Source organism: Epargyreus clarus, unplaced genomic scaffold (assembly GCF_041222505.1).
Source record: "Epargyreus clarus isolate Ecla_fem2 unplaced genomic scaffold, WU_Ecla_fem_2.2 ptg000026l, whole genome shotgun sequence".
NCBI lineage: Eukaryota > Metazoa > Arthropoda > Insecta > Lepidoptera > Hesperiidae > Epargyreus > Epargyreus clarus.
In genome coordinates, this window is record NW_027332233.1 from 4,757,967 (window position 1) to 4,775,197 (window position 17,231).

Genomic DNA, 17,231 nt, shown 5'->3' on the forward strand with positions numbered 1-17,231 from the left:
ATCATTTTTATATTTATACAATAAAGATAGATTATTTAACCAATAATGGAACATTTTACAATAATATGAAATAACTGAATTAACATAAAATATATGAAAAGGTATTTTGAGACCTCATGGAAAAATTACCTGCCATACTCCTACAACTGCGTTAGCAATAAGAATTAGTAAAATAACGAAAGGTTCTACGAAGGCGGAGAATGCATCTTCGTGTTCCTCAAATAAAGCTAAAACCTGGGAACAAAGGAAAACGAATTAGTACGAAAACATTAAACGTATGTACTCATAAAATTCTCTCGAAATATTACAACGTTACTTACGAATGATATAATAGCGGCTAACAGCAAAATCTTCACTAAGAGGTCATCAAACTGTTCCAGGACTAGCTGCCATATACTTTTTCCTATAATAATGTAACAAACAATAAAATAGAGAGCAAACGGAGAATTTCCAATAAAACGTCTTTGTAAAGGCTTTAAATGTCACGTTATTGTACAGCAAAAGCTCAGAAAGACATTCTTAGATTTTACGCCCTTTCTGAGAGAAACTAATGAAACGTGTTTTAGTTTTAAAAATGTAAGTTCTAGCACTTGTGTGATATTTTGAGCAAAATCATGATTCATTTTAAGTGATACATAAATATATTTATTTGTAACTGAAGATAGAGTTTAATGACTTTGTGTCTGTCGAAATTAGATTTTGATATGTATCCAATATCCATTTGTTTGATAAACAGTTGTCTTACCTTCTTCTGTTGGCAGTTCTGAAATCAGAAAAGTACCGTAATTAGAGTTTTGAATAGAACATCAAAGGAGTAAATTTACCAGACGATAAACCAGTCAGAGCAGGCATGCGATCTATCTCGGTAGTTACGATCGTATGTACATAAATACATGTACCATCCCATAGATTAACTCAACATGAGCTAGGTTGCGCGTGCGCACCGAGATTTCGATACACTCATTATTCGCCACAATGACGTAACAAATGCCATTTACAGATAGTAAATGGCATTTGCCATCAGCATTAGCGACAAAATTATACATGCTATATAATAAACTATTGCATGTAGCGAGTACCATAAAATATTCCAATTAAAGAATGCCTAATCGGATTATGTTGTAGCGTACTGATTTGAAATCATATCGCTTGTACGGAATGATTATAATGTATTTACAGAATGCATACGGTGTACAAACATATATATCATTGTCATTGACACAAAAAATTAAGGGTATTCGCCAAAAGATAACAAAGATAAGGTCTTGGAATTTATATTTACACATAAGTTAATGTTGATGAACATATTTTTTTAATTTATATAAACTGCTTCACTGTAGAGTGTATAGATAATATCTTCGTAAAGTATCATAGGTATGGTAAATCAATATTTCGTTTGCGATATGTTAATATGATTTTATTTATGTAGTGAGCACTGAGCTAAAAACAAATCAGAAGAATAATGATTTGTTGACGTATAGTTTATTTCACGATGTGTTGATTACTTTACGATATAAATAGAACGGGGCTTTTAATATATTGCAAGTACATAGAAACATTTAAAGTATTTTAAAGCTTCTTCCCTTTATTACGTTTCTCTATTATTTTTGTGTTATATCTTTTAGTAGAGCATTAAAAGCTTTTCCTATCTTAGTTGTTCAGAAAAGCCACAGTATCTGTAGTTCTAAAAGCCCAGCGATTTATCTATCATCTGGTCAAGTCAAAATCAGTTGTGCCTTTTGTCCTCGATACCTACGTATTCCGATATGACGAAGACGTACGAACACCGTAGACGCGATGTGTAATAGTGTGGCGTGTTAATGAAATTGTCGTGTGGCGGTCACATTGGGCCACGTCTCGACTGTGACGCGACTGACCTGTTCACTGACCTCGCTACGTAAGCGCATTTGACGTAATTACGACGTTTAGGATGTACAGCGTACACCCACCCGTGGTGGAGAAGAGAATTTCTAGTGACTCACAACGTTAAACAAATAGGTTAATATCGGTTATCTTAATTCAAGGATCTATTTTAGACACGGAAAACTGTTTTCCCTCGCTTGCGGCAAGTATTTCGGGCTGTACATCTGACATAATCGAAAACTCCAACGACTCGCGTGGATGTTAAACCACAAGCTTTAAAGGCTTTATCTAATTAAGGCATAACTTTAAATATGACATCGTCTTCTGTTTATTTTTGAGGAAATAATATTGAATAAGCATGATGATAAAACAAGACTACTAATCTAATTTATTCGAATGACGTAAAACTTAATTTCGATTGGATTTTTCTTATCATCAGAAAAGTACACTGCATTAATTACAACAATAAGTACAATAGACATTAAGTGGTTACGATCATCCATGCATGCATAATGCATATGTACAATCTCTAAATAGAAGAGATCTATTTAAATGCAATCACATACACGTTGGAATGTTTCATACAAGTGCCTTAATCATTCTTTCAGGCCAGATAAAAATAAGTGGTGACGTGTGATGCCACAGTCAAACCACGAAGGGTTCTGTGTTTTGCCTGTTATACAATGCAATGATGTCATTATGCGTTCAAGTCATGTTGTTGAAAACTAACCCGTGGAGCGCAACCGAAACGCTAGTTAAAATAATAACATTTCTAAGAAATAAGATCAGCGATGTTTTACGGATTTTAGTTCAAAACAGATGTTGCATAGCGGTCGGGCGTGCGGACAAAGCTTTGCCACGGCTTCTATCTGGAACTCGTTCGTAATCAGGCATCGTGCGATAAGTCGAGCGTTGTATCGACTATTTGCGCACTCAGCGGCAGCTAGCATCGCCGCGAGCAATTAGTCAACGAGTCGATAACGCCTTGTCAGCATCTGTTCATGAACGCGGGTCAATGAAGTTTTTTCAAACGGATTAATCCTAGCGTTATGGTAGACGGGCTCCCTGGTGGAAAGCAGTTACCGTCGGCTATGGACATTTGAAGTGCCTCATATCGGAGCGCTTCGGCAATACCTCGAGAGGAAATTCATTCCATAATTTGATAAGTTTCGACGATATTATCAAATAGCTCTTAGAAGTGTTCTCACGTAGCAGTCATTTGTATGTTATTAATAGGTACATAGAAACTCGTGGTTTTACGTGTGCGAGATAATCTTGGTATAGTCATAATCGATTTTCAGTATAGGACTGTACAGGGACAGATATACTTTACTTTATAGCTAGAAAATGTTCAGGATTCCAGCTCAAAAATTGAAAAACTGCGCAAGTATGTTAATGTGGGCGTAATCGGGCATTTAATGTTCCTAGATCAAATGAATGTAAAGCAAGATCTGCAGGAACGTTTGTTTTACAAAAAATCGAATTATGTCGAGGTACAAATGCGGATTATGCTTTATAACTGTTTAAACAAACCGGATTAGTTTGTTGGAACAGATCTAAAATGTACATTTTGCTTGTTATATCTACATAATTTGCTCGTCGAATGCCCTCGACAATATCATACGTGGAGAATATTGTATTGACCTAAGGTTTACTGTCTGTAAATAGTGTGATGGAATCCGCCGATCCGTTTAGTAGCATGCTACAGGTGGCAGAAAGCGGCCTTGGTTCCAATTGTGGCTTCGGGTTTGCTTTGGGTCGTAGCAAGCTATTTGATTACCGATATAGAATTTCACGACGGCATTTAGAAATACTTGTTACAAATTTAACTCTGTAATGATTCTTTCAATTAATTTTGGAATACACACTTTGGGACGGGTCCAAGAAAACAGAAGTGTGTGACAGAAAATAAAACGGTAACATCTTAGACAACATAAGTGGGAGTTGTTCCGTGCCGTTATAAATTTAATGCCTAGATATCTCGTGAGTTAGCTGTAAAGTATTTGATAGGATTATATATCAAAATTTCTTGTTTATCACATCTGTTAGAAAATCATCAAAAAACATTGTTTGATTATTACAGTACGAGATTAGACCGTGTGATTGAGTGATACCAGTAGATATTTATTAATAGATGAATACAGTTTTATATATTGCCCATCAAGATATAGCCCCGAGTACTATTTATGAAAATAACTTCGAATTCTTCAAAGTATATTTCTGACACTAAAATTCAATACGTTGTATTTTCACAGCAGTTAAGAGTTTTTATGATAGCAGGGCTTTTTAGCAGTCGTAGTAGTTATCATAAATCGTTCGAGGCTCAAAAAATAGTTATATTTTTGTTATAGAATAAATAAAATACATATGAACGTGGAATGGTCGTATGAATCGCGAGTCAGCCGCATTCGTAGACGCAAACCGCCAACGTAGACTGTCCAAAATAAACCGGCCGTTCTGGTGAGGATCTATATAATATTTCAGTCCATAGTGAGCAAACGATGCGCGATCGTTGAGCGCTGGCCGAGCGTAGCATAGCGCACCTCATAATTTCGTATGCATCCTAAACCAATAATCTGTTCTTCGTTACGCGGCCTGACTGCGGCCGTGTTACCACCACAACAATTTCTGCTTTATAGCGGCACTGTTTTTACCGCTGCGTTCTAGTGCGAAGGTAGTACGGCAAACACCGTTCAGATATAGTTAATCAAACATCAAACAATTAGGAGTAGGTACAATGATCGTCTTTCAGGTTTTGATTCAGGTAAAGAAGACAACCAAACTAAGTTTGGGCTGACAGAGCAAAGACTAGCTTTCTTTATTGTCTTTTAATTTTTTCGTTTAGGGAGGTAAGAACACGAAATTATTAATGCATATTATCTAACTATTTACTAATTACTAATTAGTATCAATTAGCTGGAAGTGTTAGATAGAAATGTTGTAGATACATTTATTACTCCAACATAGTTCGAAACAGTTTGATAAATCGCATCTTAAACCTCGTTTCATTCATACCAATAAATTATATCTACACCTACTCTACACAAATAAGTGTTGTAAATGACAAGTTTATTTTGATGAATTTATGAGTAGGTAAATTTACATTCATACGATATCAGATGCTTTAAAACTATATCAACTACTGACATTTTTAAAACACTGAAGGTGGCAGAGCTGTTTAGTTTGATTGCGACGGCACAACTGCTGCATTTATTTTTAGTTTATATTAGTGATTGCGACTGTGTTTTGGTTTGAAGGGTGCAATAAGCCAGCTTGGGACTTGCATGTTTTGTTTACTTCAGGTAGTGGTCTTGCCGGTTGCTTACATTTTCGACATTCGTCAGTAAAACCTTTTTTTGTGTAATCTACCATTAACTTTTTAAAAACCATTGATATTCTATCTGAAGTTGCCAACTACCTGGGAGGATTATATTGCAACTCATTGTATTTTAGCCAACCTACAAAATAAATTGAACACAAGTACCGTTTAAAATTTAAACCGGGGTTCGATTATTCAATAACCGTCGAGATTGGTTTTGGAGTGCTGGTTCCTCGGAGCGAATTAGATTAAGAAAATGGGTAAAATATAGCGGTTAGCAGCGCGGTTGTGCGAAGTAAATCTATACTTAATATTATAAAGAGGTAATGTTTGTAACTTTGATTGTTTGTTTGTAACGGCTAATCTTCGGAAATACTTAACCGATCATAAAAAATCTTTCTCAATTAGAAAGCTACACTATTCACGAGTGGTTCGGTTCGGTTTAGATGAATCCAACATGTTGTTCACAAAAAGTTCTACAAAAAAGTCCGCGGTATCGTATAGCTAGCTTTTATATTTGAATCACAAAGGCATTTTTATTCGATGAGAGAAACAATTGTATATGAAATTTTCAGTTATATGCATGTCAGGTTGTTTTTAAACGCGTTTAAAAACTAGATACTGCTAAATACTGCTAGTATTACATAAACCTTTACTACCGCGTTACGTTTTAAATCATATTGTCAATAACGAAGTATTGCTTGCCTTTGAATACTTAAAGGCTTCACTTGAAGGCTTCCGTTTCTTTAAACATTACGCAATACTGTATATCATTTATTCGAATCATTCGTTTTAAACGACGAGCCTTGCATTGAATAATAAAAATTTTAAACAATAATAACTTAGTTTATAGCGATATGAAATACGCACATCAACTTGATGTTTGGATTTGATTTTATATCTTTGGATTTGTTATAACGAGATTGCGTGGAAAAATTAAAATCTTTTATGTGAAAGTATAGAAATAAAATAAAATCGCGGTTCTTTGCTACTTTGTTCTTTGTAGTAAGCTGTCATATTTAAAGAAAAAAAACCGTGTATTTGCTGCCTATTGCGTTATTCTTGCCTGAATCCTATTAATATAAGTTTAGTACATTACTTAGCTCCTGTAGATAAATTATTAAAAAAACGGGATTTTATAAAATACCTCTTTTCAGTCATCTTGACTACAGACAGAATTCATAGCAAAAATATCTCATGCATTTATAATTCATTTCAACGACGTAGCATAGCGTGGAAAATTGATAATCACATTGTACACATTGAGAAACAAAACATCATTATAGTTTTGGCACCTGATATGCAATTAGCATAAATTGCCAGTAAATTAGAGCCGATAATAAGGTGTGTAACTAATACAACAAGAGTAGTGGCGTCAAGACCGGCGTTATATTCATTAACAGACATTTTATTTATGTTCATATCTATTCTGGTTTGAAGTTTTCCGTATTGTGACCAAGCTTCAAGTGAATGACGCGCAGTTTGGCCCGCGAGACTGAAGGAAAATAATCGTTCGACGAGTGAGTAGGGTTGCCAGGCTCAAGGATGAAATACCCGGACTGCGCAGTTGTCGGGCGTTATCACTTAAAGTCGGATGTAACGTTTGCAATGTAAAAAAAAATAATTGAGTACCACTAATGGGTTAAGTGTTTGCATGAACCAATTGATATTGTGTTACTTGTTTAAAAGGTCGTGTAGTTAGGCTGTCGATCCATTACTACTTTACTGCTGAGAATAGAGAGACATCTCAGATTGAGGCTTTTATTTATCATGTTCGCCAAGTGGGGATTGATATGTTTTATATAATTTTGCGATCGTTATTTTAAGTACAGGAGTCTAGTTTCCCTTCGCTGTTTGTCTTTACCGTGAAAGTGAGTAATAAACATTAATTTTTAATATGCAAATAGTTTTTAAAAAGTGATCTTGGGTACCTAGGACTTAGCAGCCCCTTTCTGTTTGATACAGAAAATCATATTACTGGGATGATAATAAAGAACCAAAAATGTCCGGGTAAAACCGTATAGCATGGCAACCCTACGATTGGTATGGGCCGTGAAAATAAACATTGACCTGTCTAGTTTTGCCACTAACATTCTTAGATCAGTGATTTTTGTAGATGAACTCCGTCAGGAAAAGCGATGAGAGAAGTTTTGCTCAATATCCCAGGTACAGTTTAAAGTAAACACAACAATATATCCCATACCCGTACCCTGTATGATTTTTTCAAGCGTGTTTGGGCTGCAAAATCCGAATCTATAAGAATTAGCGAAAATGCGAAAAATAGTTACCAGGCTAATTGTGATAAAAAGTAAACCAGCATCATTAAATTAAAAAATATATTGTCTTAACTTGGAATAGGAGTTTAATAAAAAACGACCTGTATTATTTTACCATCGGATAGTATAGATTATAACGATCAAATTCAGAGAAGCAATTTGGTATAAGTCATATGTATATGAAGTCTCCTGTAGGAGAGAATAATTCATTTACAATATTTTATTTGAAATATTAAACAGGTCAGTTCAGTGACTAATCAGTATACAAATTGTAAATAAAAGTAAAATCGTTATTCTTTTCAACACCGCTAATTAAAATAACTACCAAACGAAGTCAAAATTGCGTTTTTACAACTTAGGTAAGCATGACCGTAATTAAGTTTTTTTTGCCGATTCCATACCTACATGTTATTTTATTCAGACAAAGAATATTCTTTATCTTATTGTATGACGACGTCAGCTCTCCGTGTATATGTACAAGGCGACCCTTTTGTCGTTGATCTATTCCTATTATGATTTATAATCATATTAAACTGAATACATAAAACTATGTCATGATCAGACCTAAAGATGTCTCAATCAATCGGACAACAAGAAGAGGAAGTTTCAATTACTACATTTGACCCACCAAAGTCAAGCTAAGTGAAACAGTTTAATAGAACCGTTTGAAAACAGTAACACACACAACCCCACTGCACATGAACCGATTTCTGGGTTAAACGCACAAAACTCCTCCTCTGAACACAGCCAGATACCTATAATCCGCTGCTAGTCGTCTCTTAATATAGAAATGAATCGCGTCGCCATAGCAAATTGTATGACTACACCTGCTCGCAACAACTTTAGGGCGGGCTAGCAGTTTGGCGCGGACTATAAGTAGCATTTACGTATATAAAAAAAAAGATTTGTCATATGTAACAACAAATACGTAACCGGAAAATAAACAACAACAACAACAAAGTTCACGAAAGACTCAAACAAGGCGCAATCGCAATTATACTTAAAGCCTGGCTTATAGAGCGTTAAACAGTACTACGTGACGGAGATGAGTTGTATTGTCTGACTTTAGTCTCTTTTTTCGAATTCCCCAAAAGAAGGTTAATGTTTTTCTGATGTATGTATGACTACTTCTTTGGCACTAGGCTACTAGGCACTTCGCTAGTCTGAGTGATTGACTGAGATGTTATATTTATAGTCATCCCCGTACTATCCCATATATGGAGAATGTATTAGCCCAGGAACCCATTACAAGAAATTTAAATGCAATATACTAAACTTTATCGAGCTCGAATGACAGTCGTATAAATCTTATCGTATTTTTTTTGCTGACGTATTTCTATTTATTTATTTATTTTTTCTCGTTCACATTATGTTTGCGCAAAAGGATCAATGTATCGAGCTTTATTTACTCTGTAGAAATGGGAAAAAAAAGTCAGAATCCTAATGATACTCGGTACCTATATCCTACATTCTCCATAAAAAGAAAAAAAAAGCTGTAAGTGTACAGAAGTGGAGCTGTTGATAACGATGATTCAACTCATAAATGTTTGAACTTCGCCTATATTTATATGGGGAATGTTTAAAAACGTAAGCAGATAACATCCCGCCATAAAACTGGAGTATAATGAAGATATTAAAATTATGTTTCAGTTATTTTAATAGTTATTACTTAATTAAATATTTTCGCAGCAAACGTTAGTCAATTTTAACATTGAATACAAATATAATTGTTTTTTGACTTACTTATATATTTTTATTACTTTACAATAAAGAAAGAATCATTATTTTTAATAGATAATAATAACCCGCATTTATAAAACTATTGGTGGTGATGAGTATTTCTCTATTTATCTTTATTTGAGTGGAAAAATACTTAATAAGAACACCATAAGGCAGATATAAATATTAATGCGAGCATCAAAAGCATTCATGAACTAGAAATATATCCGTCATGAAAAAGTAATAGTATCCGATTGGCTTATAGTATGATCAGTTGAAGATTAAGCTATAGATATATTATAAAAAAGAAAATCCCGAATGTTTAAGATAGCCTATTCAGAAATACAGACAGACTTATATTCGCTCGAAAAAGATTAACCTGCACCGTCAAGTAAAAATAATATATAGCGACAATACACTTAAACAATCTGGTTCTTATCAATGAGGATAATCTGTAGATCATGTAAATGTAAAAACAAAATATGGAATAATTAATTTTTAGTACTCAAAAGGTTACATTAGTAGGAGCCTTACATGAAAAGTTTAGACTTGTTATAGATAACGATGCGTTGTTTACAATTCGTATGGGTGGACGAATAAATTGACTACGTATGTGATTTGTCTACCAATGAAGTGTGCTTTATCTTGTTTTCATAACGTGAATTTTAATCAATGAATTAATCTGTTACTCTAAACTGGTTACAGATAAAATATCCTACACGTTTTATACTCATCGATAATCTTGTATGATTTAAACCATTCATTCAAATTGTAACTCAATATCAGAGAAATTGTAATAGAAAGAATATTATTTTTTACTTAAAGACAATTGCTAATCACTGCTATTACACTTTACAGCCTTTTAACAACCTTTAAAAAAGCATTTTGTGCCTACGAAATTTTCTGGTAATTTTCAAATTTCTACACCCCTACGATTTTATAAAATGTTTGTCGATGTGAAAATCGATGAGGTAATTATAGAGGTGTAAAGTGAGGTCGTTTGACACGGTGCTGGCGTCGTTACGCCTGAAGGGACGGTCGGCGAGCGATGCTCGGGCATACGCACCACTGGAAACCTGCGCCCTGCTCGCCGGCCACCTCTTATACCTATAAATAAACCCCACTGACGCACACGTGAACAAATCCTCCATCGTTCATCTATACTCTACATTGACCATTGGCCTAGATATACCTACACTGTGAAATACGGATTCATCTCTCGTATAATTATATACATTAAACTGTAAATGTATTGTAGCTTTTTCAAGAAGTACTACCATTTGTATCTACACAGTACAAAGGGAAAACATGGTCACAATACTAAGATTGTAGTAAATAAACTCAAGGTTTATCAAAATAATATTTACTTTTTAAATTTATAATACTAGTGTATGGATTATTTCTATTTACTCACGGAATAAAGATACGAGAGTTCAGATTAGTTTGTGGACAAGGTGAAGTAATGACATTTCATGACTGCTTATTCGTTCAAAAGGCACCGATGAGCGCTATTGTTAGGGCTAAACTGAGATCAAAAGGAATATACAAAGAATGTATATGAAGTATGCATGTGTTGCTTTGTTTCAGACTTTCAGTTGTATCTTACTAACTTGGGTATGTATGTTTAGGTCAGTGTCAATGCTTTTGGTGGCCGGTTTATTTAGGTTACTAGTTGACAATATACTGAAACTCATAACTTATTCAATGGTTGATGGTAAGTAATAACAGTTTAAACCAGACTGTCCAACCATTTTATAACGTCAAAATTAAATCGGTATTGAAATTTAATTAATTAATTTAAGTTTTTGATATTAGTTTACGGTTGGAACTGAAAAGAGAAGGATTTTTAATGTATTGTAATATATTAAATGTGTCATAATATAATTGCAACATAATTACATTATATCTATAGTGGATTTGCATGGATTGCATTGCATCATTGGTCCTTCAATCAGGACAGCTGGTGTAAGGATGGGAGTGGATGAGAATAATTGCTTATGATTAAATATTAATAATTTGATTCAATTGTTGAGAATATTTTTCATATCATATTTTTCTCACTTTATTTATTGCTGTTTTAAGATTTAAAATGTATATTTAACCACATTAATTATCACCAGATCCATTAATCAGATAATATTTATATGGGTCTTCTTCATTTACTTATCAAGTCTACAAATAGTCCAAAAGTCTTTCAGTTTTAATTTTTCCCAAGAAACTGAAATATTTTTTAATTTATGACAGTTGATTAAGTTTTTGTTCGCCATAACAATTGTGCTGGTGGCTGTGAGAAAATACATCCTATTCTGCTTTGAAACAATGCTGCAGAGATACACAAACAATGAAATAATTAAAACGTTTGACTGAAGAAATGTTTATAAAAATATTCCTCTATATTTTGAGTCACAATTTCTATTTTATATTTCTATCAACGTCTTAGACAATTTTCTGCCATTTATTTTGTATTAAGGTGTAAAAAAATAACTGGATTTTACAAAAGAACCATTCAATACATTCTAAAATTGCCAACTTTCACTCACGGATACTAGAAAATAGTGACCTGAATTTTTTACACCTAAGATTTTCTTACCAACTTTACTGGTAACAAGTAAATAGAAACTTAGAAAGTAATTGTATATGCATTATGAAATGCTTGTCAAAGATTTTTTTACACAGTTGAGAGTTCTATCTATTGATACTATTGCTTTTTTATTAAAATACAATATGTTTTATGGCAGGTAATATAATTGAAAGCTATAAATTCAATATAACTTTATGTAATTATGTTTTAAACAACAATGATTTGAAAAGTTTTATAATGTATTTTGTAATTACCGACAATATGAAAATACCTATAGTTTTATATATGATGACGGAAGCATTAACATTTTTTATATATGTGTAAAATATTAATTTTTACAATATCCATAATGACTGGAAAACCTTACTGTTACTGTTATACAAGTATATTCTCAAAGTTAAAGAGTTTTGGAACCCTGGGAACAGAACAATGATACTTTACAGTTATTGATGGGGTGTTTTATGGCTTCCATATGCAGACTGCCATATGGGCAAGGTGTTGAGAGGGACAATAGCATATTATGAACAGATATAGACACAATGATCTATTGATGCAAATTCTAGTAGTTATTTAAGGTTGAGTTCTTACCAAGAGACATTAAAATTGTTTGTTATAAAACCGTTGTACTGTTGTTGGCAAATGCTTATATTTTAAATTGTGCATGTATGTTTTTTGCATAGCATAAAAATGTGTAAACTATAGGTATTATATTATAGAATATTTTAAGTACAATGCACATTTTAAGGACATGAGTTATACACCGTTAAATGTGTATTCACTGAATGGTTTTTTTTAGCAAAAAATAACATTATGTTCAATATTTTAATAGATTTTAATCTGGAAAGTAATAATCCTTTGAAATATACACAACATACTGTTGTACTTTTATTATTCAATCTTTTAAGTAGCAATATGTGGATAAAAGTATAATATAAAACTAGAACAATTTTTGATCTGATAGTCATAGCTCTGATCTGATTAGTTTATCTCTGAACAAAGAGTGTTAGGAAGTAAACAAAAAAACTTACCATTTGGCCCATATTTGTCTTGGTTCCTTTTCACTTGGTCTGGAGAGAGGCCTTTGTCTGGGTCTGTTCCAAAATATCCTATGACTTCGTCCACGGATTTCGTGTGAGCGTCCTCCATGGTGGGATATCTACGTTGCCGTCAGTTCTATAAGGCAAGAGAGAAGAGGTTAGAAATGACAAGTCATCATCATCAACTTAACTTCTTAGAGGTTATGTTACTTAAAGACTTAATACGCAAAAAAATGTTTAGCCCTTACAAAATGACGAACGACAATGATGTTGATAATTAAAAAATCGTGTACACTCGGAATTTTTTTGGTACAGTATTTTTACGATTAATTCGTATTCCTTTAAGTACGTAAAAGGTTAAGTTACGACGTTAATATTCACTTCGTATGACGTTCACGCACACATTATGAATTAGGACGAGAATTGAGTAAGGATAACTAGCAATTTCCTATTCCGAAGCACCGTTTGATCGTAGCACTATATAGCACTTGACACTCACCAAGAACTTTACTATTACATGAGAAGAATGATGTCTTGTGGAATAATTCACTTTTACATAAATTGTCTGAGTCCTATATAATGAAATTTTAACTAATTTTTGTACTAAGTTATTACTATTTCTCGTAAATATCATAAACCACACCAACACGTATCCAATTCGTCGTCATTTTTTCTAAGACTGACGTAAAGTAATTGTTGCTCGTGTCGCCACCTATTGTACAGGTTAAGAACTACGTAAATCAAATGAGCTACTTTTAATTACGTTCGGTGTTTTGATTACTAAAATAAATAAATATCCGCCATAGAAAATAATAAACAATAAAGAAAACAATGGACATATAATAATATTCAGCTTAAGTTGAAAGTATAATTATTGAAGTAATAAAAATGTGGAGCTTTTCTATAGGTCGAAATTGTACCACGTGACGCTGTGCTATTTTCGTGCCACAGGCGCCTAGAAAGTGCGGTATTTTTAAAATTCAGAATCGACTACATAATTTTCTTTCAGTTATGCGGGTTATGTAACACTTTATCACATTAAAGTTTTAATCACTATTATATTAAAACGTTGTTTATCACTTATTCGCACACTTGAATTGACACTCCCGTTTGTTTCGGTTTAAAGAGGTATTAGGAACTTACTGAAATATTTTTTTCGACAGCGTCGGGAAGGAAAGAAGAAATAAGAGTGACGCGGGAGATGTTTTCCCGCCGCGCCCCGAGTAGCAACTCCCGGGCGAAGAGCGACGATTTTAGAGCGGCGCGGGCGCGGTGGAGGGACACCGACGGAGATTTCTTTAATTATTTTGGCAGCAGTACTCGATGGCACAGTCGAGTCGCTTTCCAGGGTTGCATGTCGCGCGGCCGTCGTCGTCGGCCGTCCTGTGATGATCTTTTTATAGCGACCGCAGCCCGGGTCGAGCTCCCGGTATTTTACTGACGCGCGTCTTGTGTTTACCATTATCAATAAGGTACTTTATTTTACATTAACCATTAACGGGCTAATTACTTTTAAAAGACCAATATAAACTTTTTAATATAAATAGTAATATACATATTCCGAAGAATAATATATGCTTAGCAAGTATGACTTACGCCTGAGATTTATTCACGGTATAAGTCATTCAATCGAAATTATCACCTGCAGGAGGATTTTACTTTATTTTATATAGCACATACGACAAATCTGAGTAATATAATAAGGATAGCATTTTGACTTTATAGGACTGGTAATATTCGTAGCAAATAATTTCAGTACCTATGGAAATTGGTATACGAAAAAATGGGTTGTAAAATAAATATATAGTAGGTGCTGCTAAGAATTAAAACACTCTCATCAGTTCTTACAGTAAATACTTAGTTAAATAAGTATTTAAAATTTAGTAACATTGAATTTAAATGACGATTTGTAATTTGCTAACGATGTAGCAGTTAGGAATGAAAAATAATTACAATGAAATATTTTTATTTGCGGATAGGTAAGTAAGTGTAATTTAATTATAAATGTTATTGAGCGTGATAATCATCAGCTAGCAATTGGAGCGCGGCCGACAGTTCGACATTGGCGCTCTCTGGCAGACGGACTGGCCGGTGACACTGATCTATAGGACGGAATATTTTCACGTCAAGACAACAGTATCGCACGCACTCATCGGGCAAATTATAATACATGCACATATACATATAAAGCTTGTAATATTTAATTATACCCATTAATATTCTGAGCTTTGGCCCGAGCAAGGATAAATGTCTTTAACGAATTATTGCAGTTTTATTTATAAGACAAATTTCTGCCAATGAAAATGACTTGAACATAGTAACAGGGACAAACAAAAAGACCGGGTCTACTGATATTGTTATTAATACAGTAAACCTCGTGCATTTTCTATAATTACAAATTCATAAATAAATTTCAACGTTTGTACCGATATAAGTATTTGTTATTATCCACTGGATTATGTCTGACTTGAAGGATCAGAAAATATGTAAAGGAATTGGGATAGGATCAAGAAAACAGACCTTTATTGTAATCGGACTCACGTCAGGCAAATCAGCTGTTTACACAAAAGAAAATGAAAAGAACACAAATTAACATCAAAAGGTTTTGATCAGAGTTATGTTCAATGTCAACTAACTAATGGTGTATGGATTGGAGCCGAAATGTTTTTTTTTGGTTAACTTTGTCAAAAAATGTTGCCGATTCAGTTACTACTAATAACAAATTTGTTTCTTTCCTTGTGAGTTGTTTTTAACATTAGTGTTCATAAAACTGTTACTTACATACAAAAGATGATAACTTTTGCATTTGGTAATAACACCTAAGCTCAGACCTACTGAATTATTTAACTATTATAAAATTTTCTATGCATTTGCTTTCATCTATACTAATATTATAAAGAGGAAAACTTTGTTTGTTTGTTTGATTATAATTAATAGGCTCAAAAACTACTGGACCGATTTAAAAAAATATTTCATCATTCGAAAGCTACATTATCCACGAGTAACATAGGCTATATTTTATATGATATATATTTGATAAATAGATTTTGAGGCGGTACAAAGTTTGCCGGGTCAGCTAGTATTTTATAAACCACGAATGACCGTTTCTTTGTATAGAGAGTAGGGTGTTTTCTTGACCCTGTCCCAGTCCCTTTACGTATTTTCTGGACCTTCGAGTCGGATATAATCCAGTGACCTGTGGATAATATAGACATGACATACTGGCGATAAGGCTATAGCAAAAGGATCCTTCCATTATTTGTAAGAATTGATATAGCATTTCGTGGTTTTCGATTCTTGATTCGGATACGCAAGTTTAGCTCCACAAAATGAAAAAAATATTTTCACAAAAGCAATATTTAGAGAAATAAGTAGAGTTTGTGGTAAACATATTTCAGTTGGTTAGTGACTGAATTTTAAATACGTGTTTCGGTAATAATTTTCACTTTCGTGATGTTTTTTGGTAAGGCTGATTTCAGGAAAGCTTTCACCTGAAGAACACCTGTTTATTTGATTAATACGTGAAGACTTAATCAATAGTAAGTATGAGGAGGTAAACTCGCATAAAACTATACAATGGGTATAAGTACGGAATTTAGACACAAAAGAAGCTCTTCGTAAGATTCTCGATAACACGGCTTATAATATCATGAAAGAAGGCAAAAATCATAATAAAAAAGAAACGAGACCTATAAATGTGGACCGCTATTGTAAGGAAATAGGTTTACCTAATGTGTTTTAGTATAACCTCACTGTCAATGCATGGTCCCTCAGAAACAGAATTATGCTGAGGGGTTATCTTTATTTACTAATTCTAATTCTCTAATTTCTATTTTACTTTTTAAATTCCGTACGACCGAGCAACTGTTGATTGAAGTTGCATTTTAGCATAAGCGTTTCGTTAGAAAAGATGAATAGATCGTTATCCATTTATCTTTCTCAGAGCATGTCCGATACAATGGTATGCATAGTTTCAAATCCACTTCAATCGACCGGAGTTTAGAGTAGTCGAATCTGGGTGTCGGCTGGAACGGAATTAGTCGGCGTTGGAGTTGAAAGAAACGTACAAACAAACAATCAGTCGGGAGCATCGCTCAAGTACGTTCTCACACTAGGCAATATGTAGCTTTTTAATATGGAATAGCGACGAGCATGCAGTCCAGTGACAGTAAGTGGCTACGACTGCTTGCCACACATGAACATCTGCAAACAACCCCAGATAAAATTCGATTCCTACCTGAGGTCAGCCACAGATACGCTAATACTCCTAAGGATTAAGCTGGGATGCCCTGGAAAAGTATTTCTCTGTGTAGCTAGGATGAATGTACTAAAATAGGATTTAGTCCATTTTTGACTGACTGATTGTCAAGGTTATGGAGCAAATTGGAAAAACTGAATCCTTTTAATTTGGCCCTGTTTTTAGAGTTCCGTAACCA

At 33.8% G+C, this 17,231-nt stretch overlaps 1 protein-coding gene across 5 annotated transcripts in view; it reads right to left on the reverse strand.

Annotated features, from left to right (window-relative positions):
* SERCA (ATPase sarcoplasmic/endoplasmic reticulum Ca2+ transporting SERCA) overlaps nucleotides 1-17,231 on the reverse strand; it is a 31,503-nt gene that overhangs the window by 8,496 nt on the left and 5,776 nt on the right. For 3 of the 5 annotated variants that reach the window (XM_073087241.1, XM_073087242.1, XM_073087237.1), the window contains exons 2-5: nucleotides 12,787-12,931; nucleotides 746-763; nucleotides 321-403; nucleotides 130-234 (exon numbers count right to left, since the gene is read on the reverse strand). In XM_073087241.1, coding sequence (XP_072943342.1) covers nucleotides 130-234; nucleotides 321-403; nucleotides 746-763; nucleotides 12,787-12,904 — 324 coding nt within the window. In that variant the 5' untranslated portion in view covers nucleotides 12,905-12,931. Of the gene's footprint in view, nucleotides 1-129; nucleotides 235-320; nucleotides 404-745; nucleotides 764-12,786; nucleotides 12,932-13,294; nucleotides 13,468-13,938; nucleotides 14,098-17,231 lie in introns of those variants that run through there. The other 2 variants (XM_073087239.1, XM_073087240.1) reach the window with 2 other exon arrangements.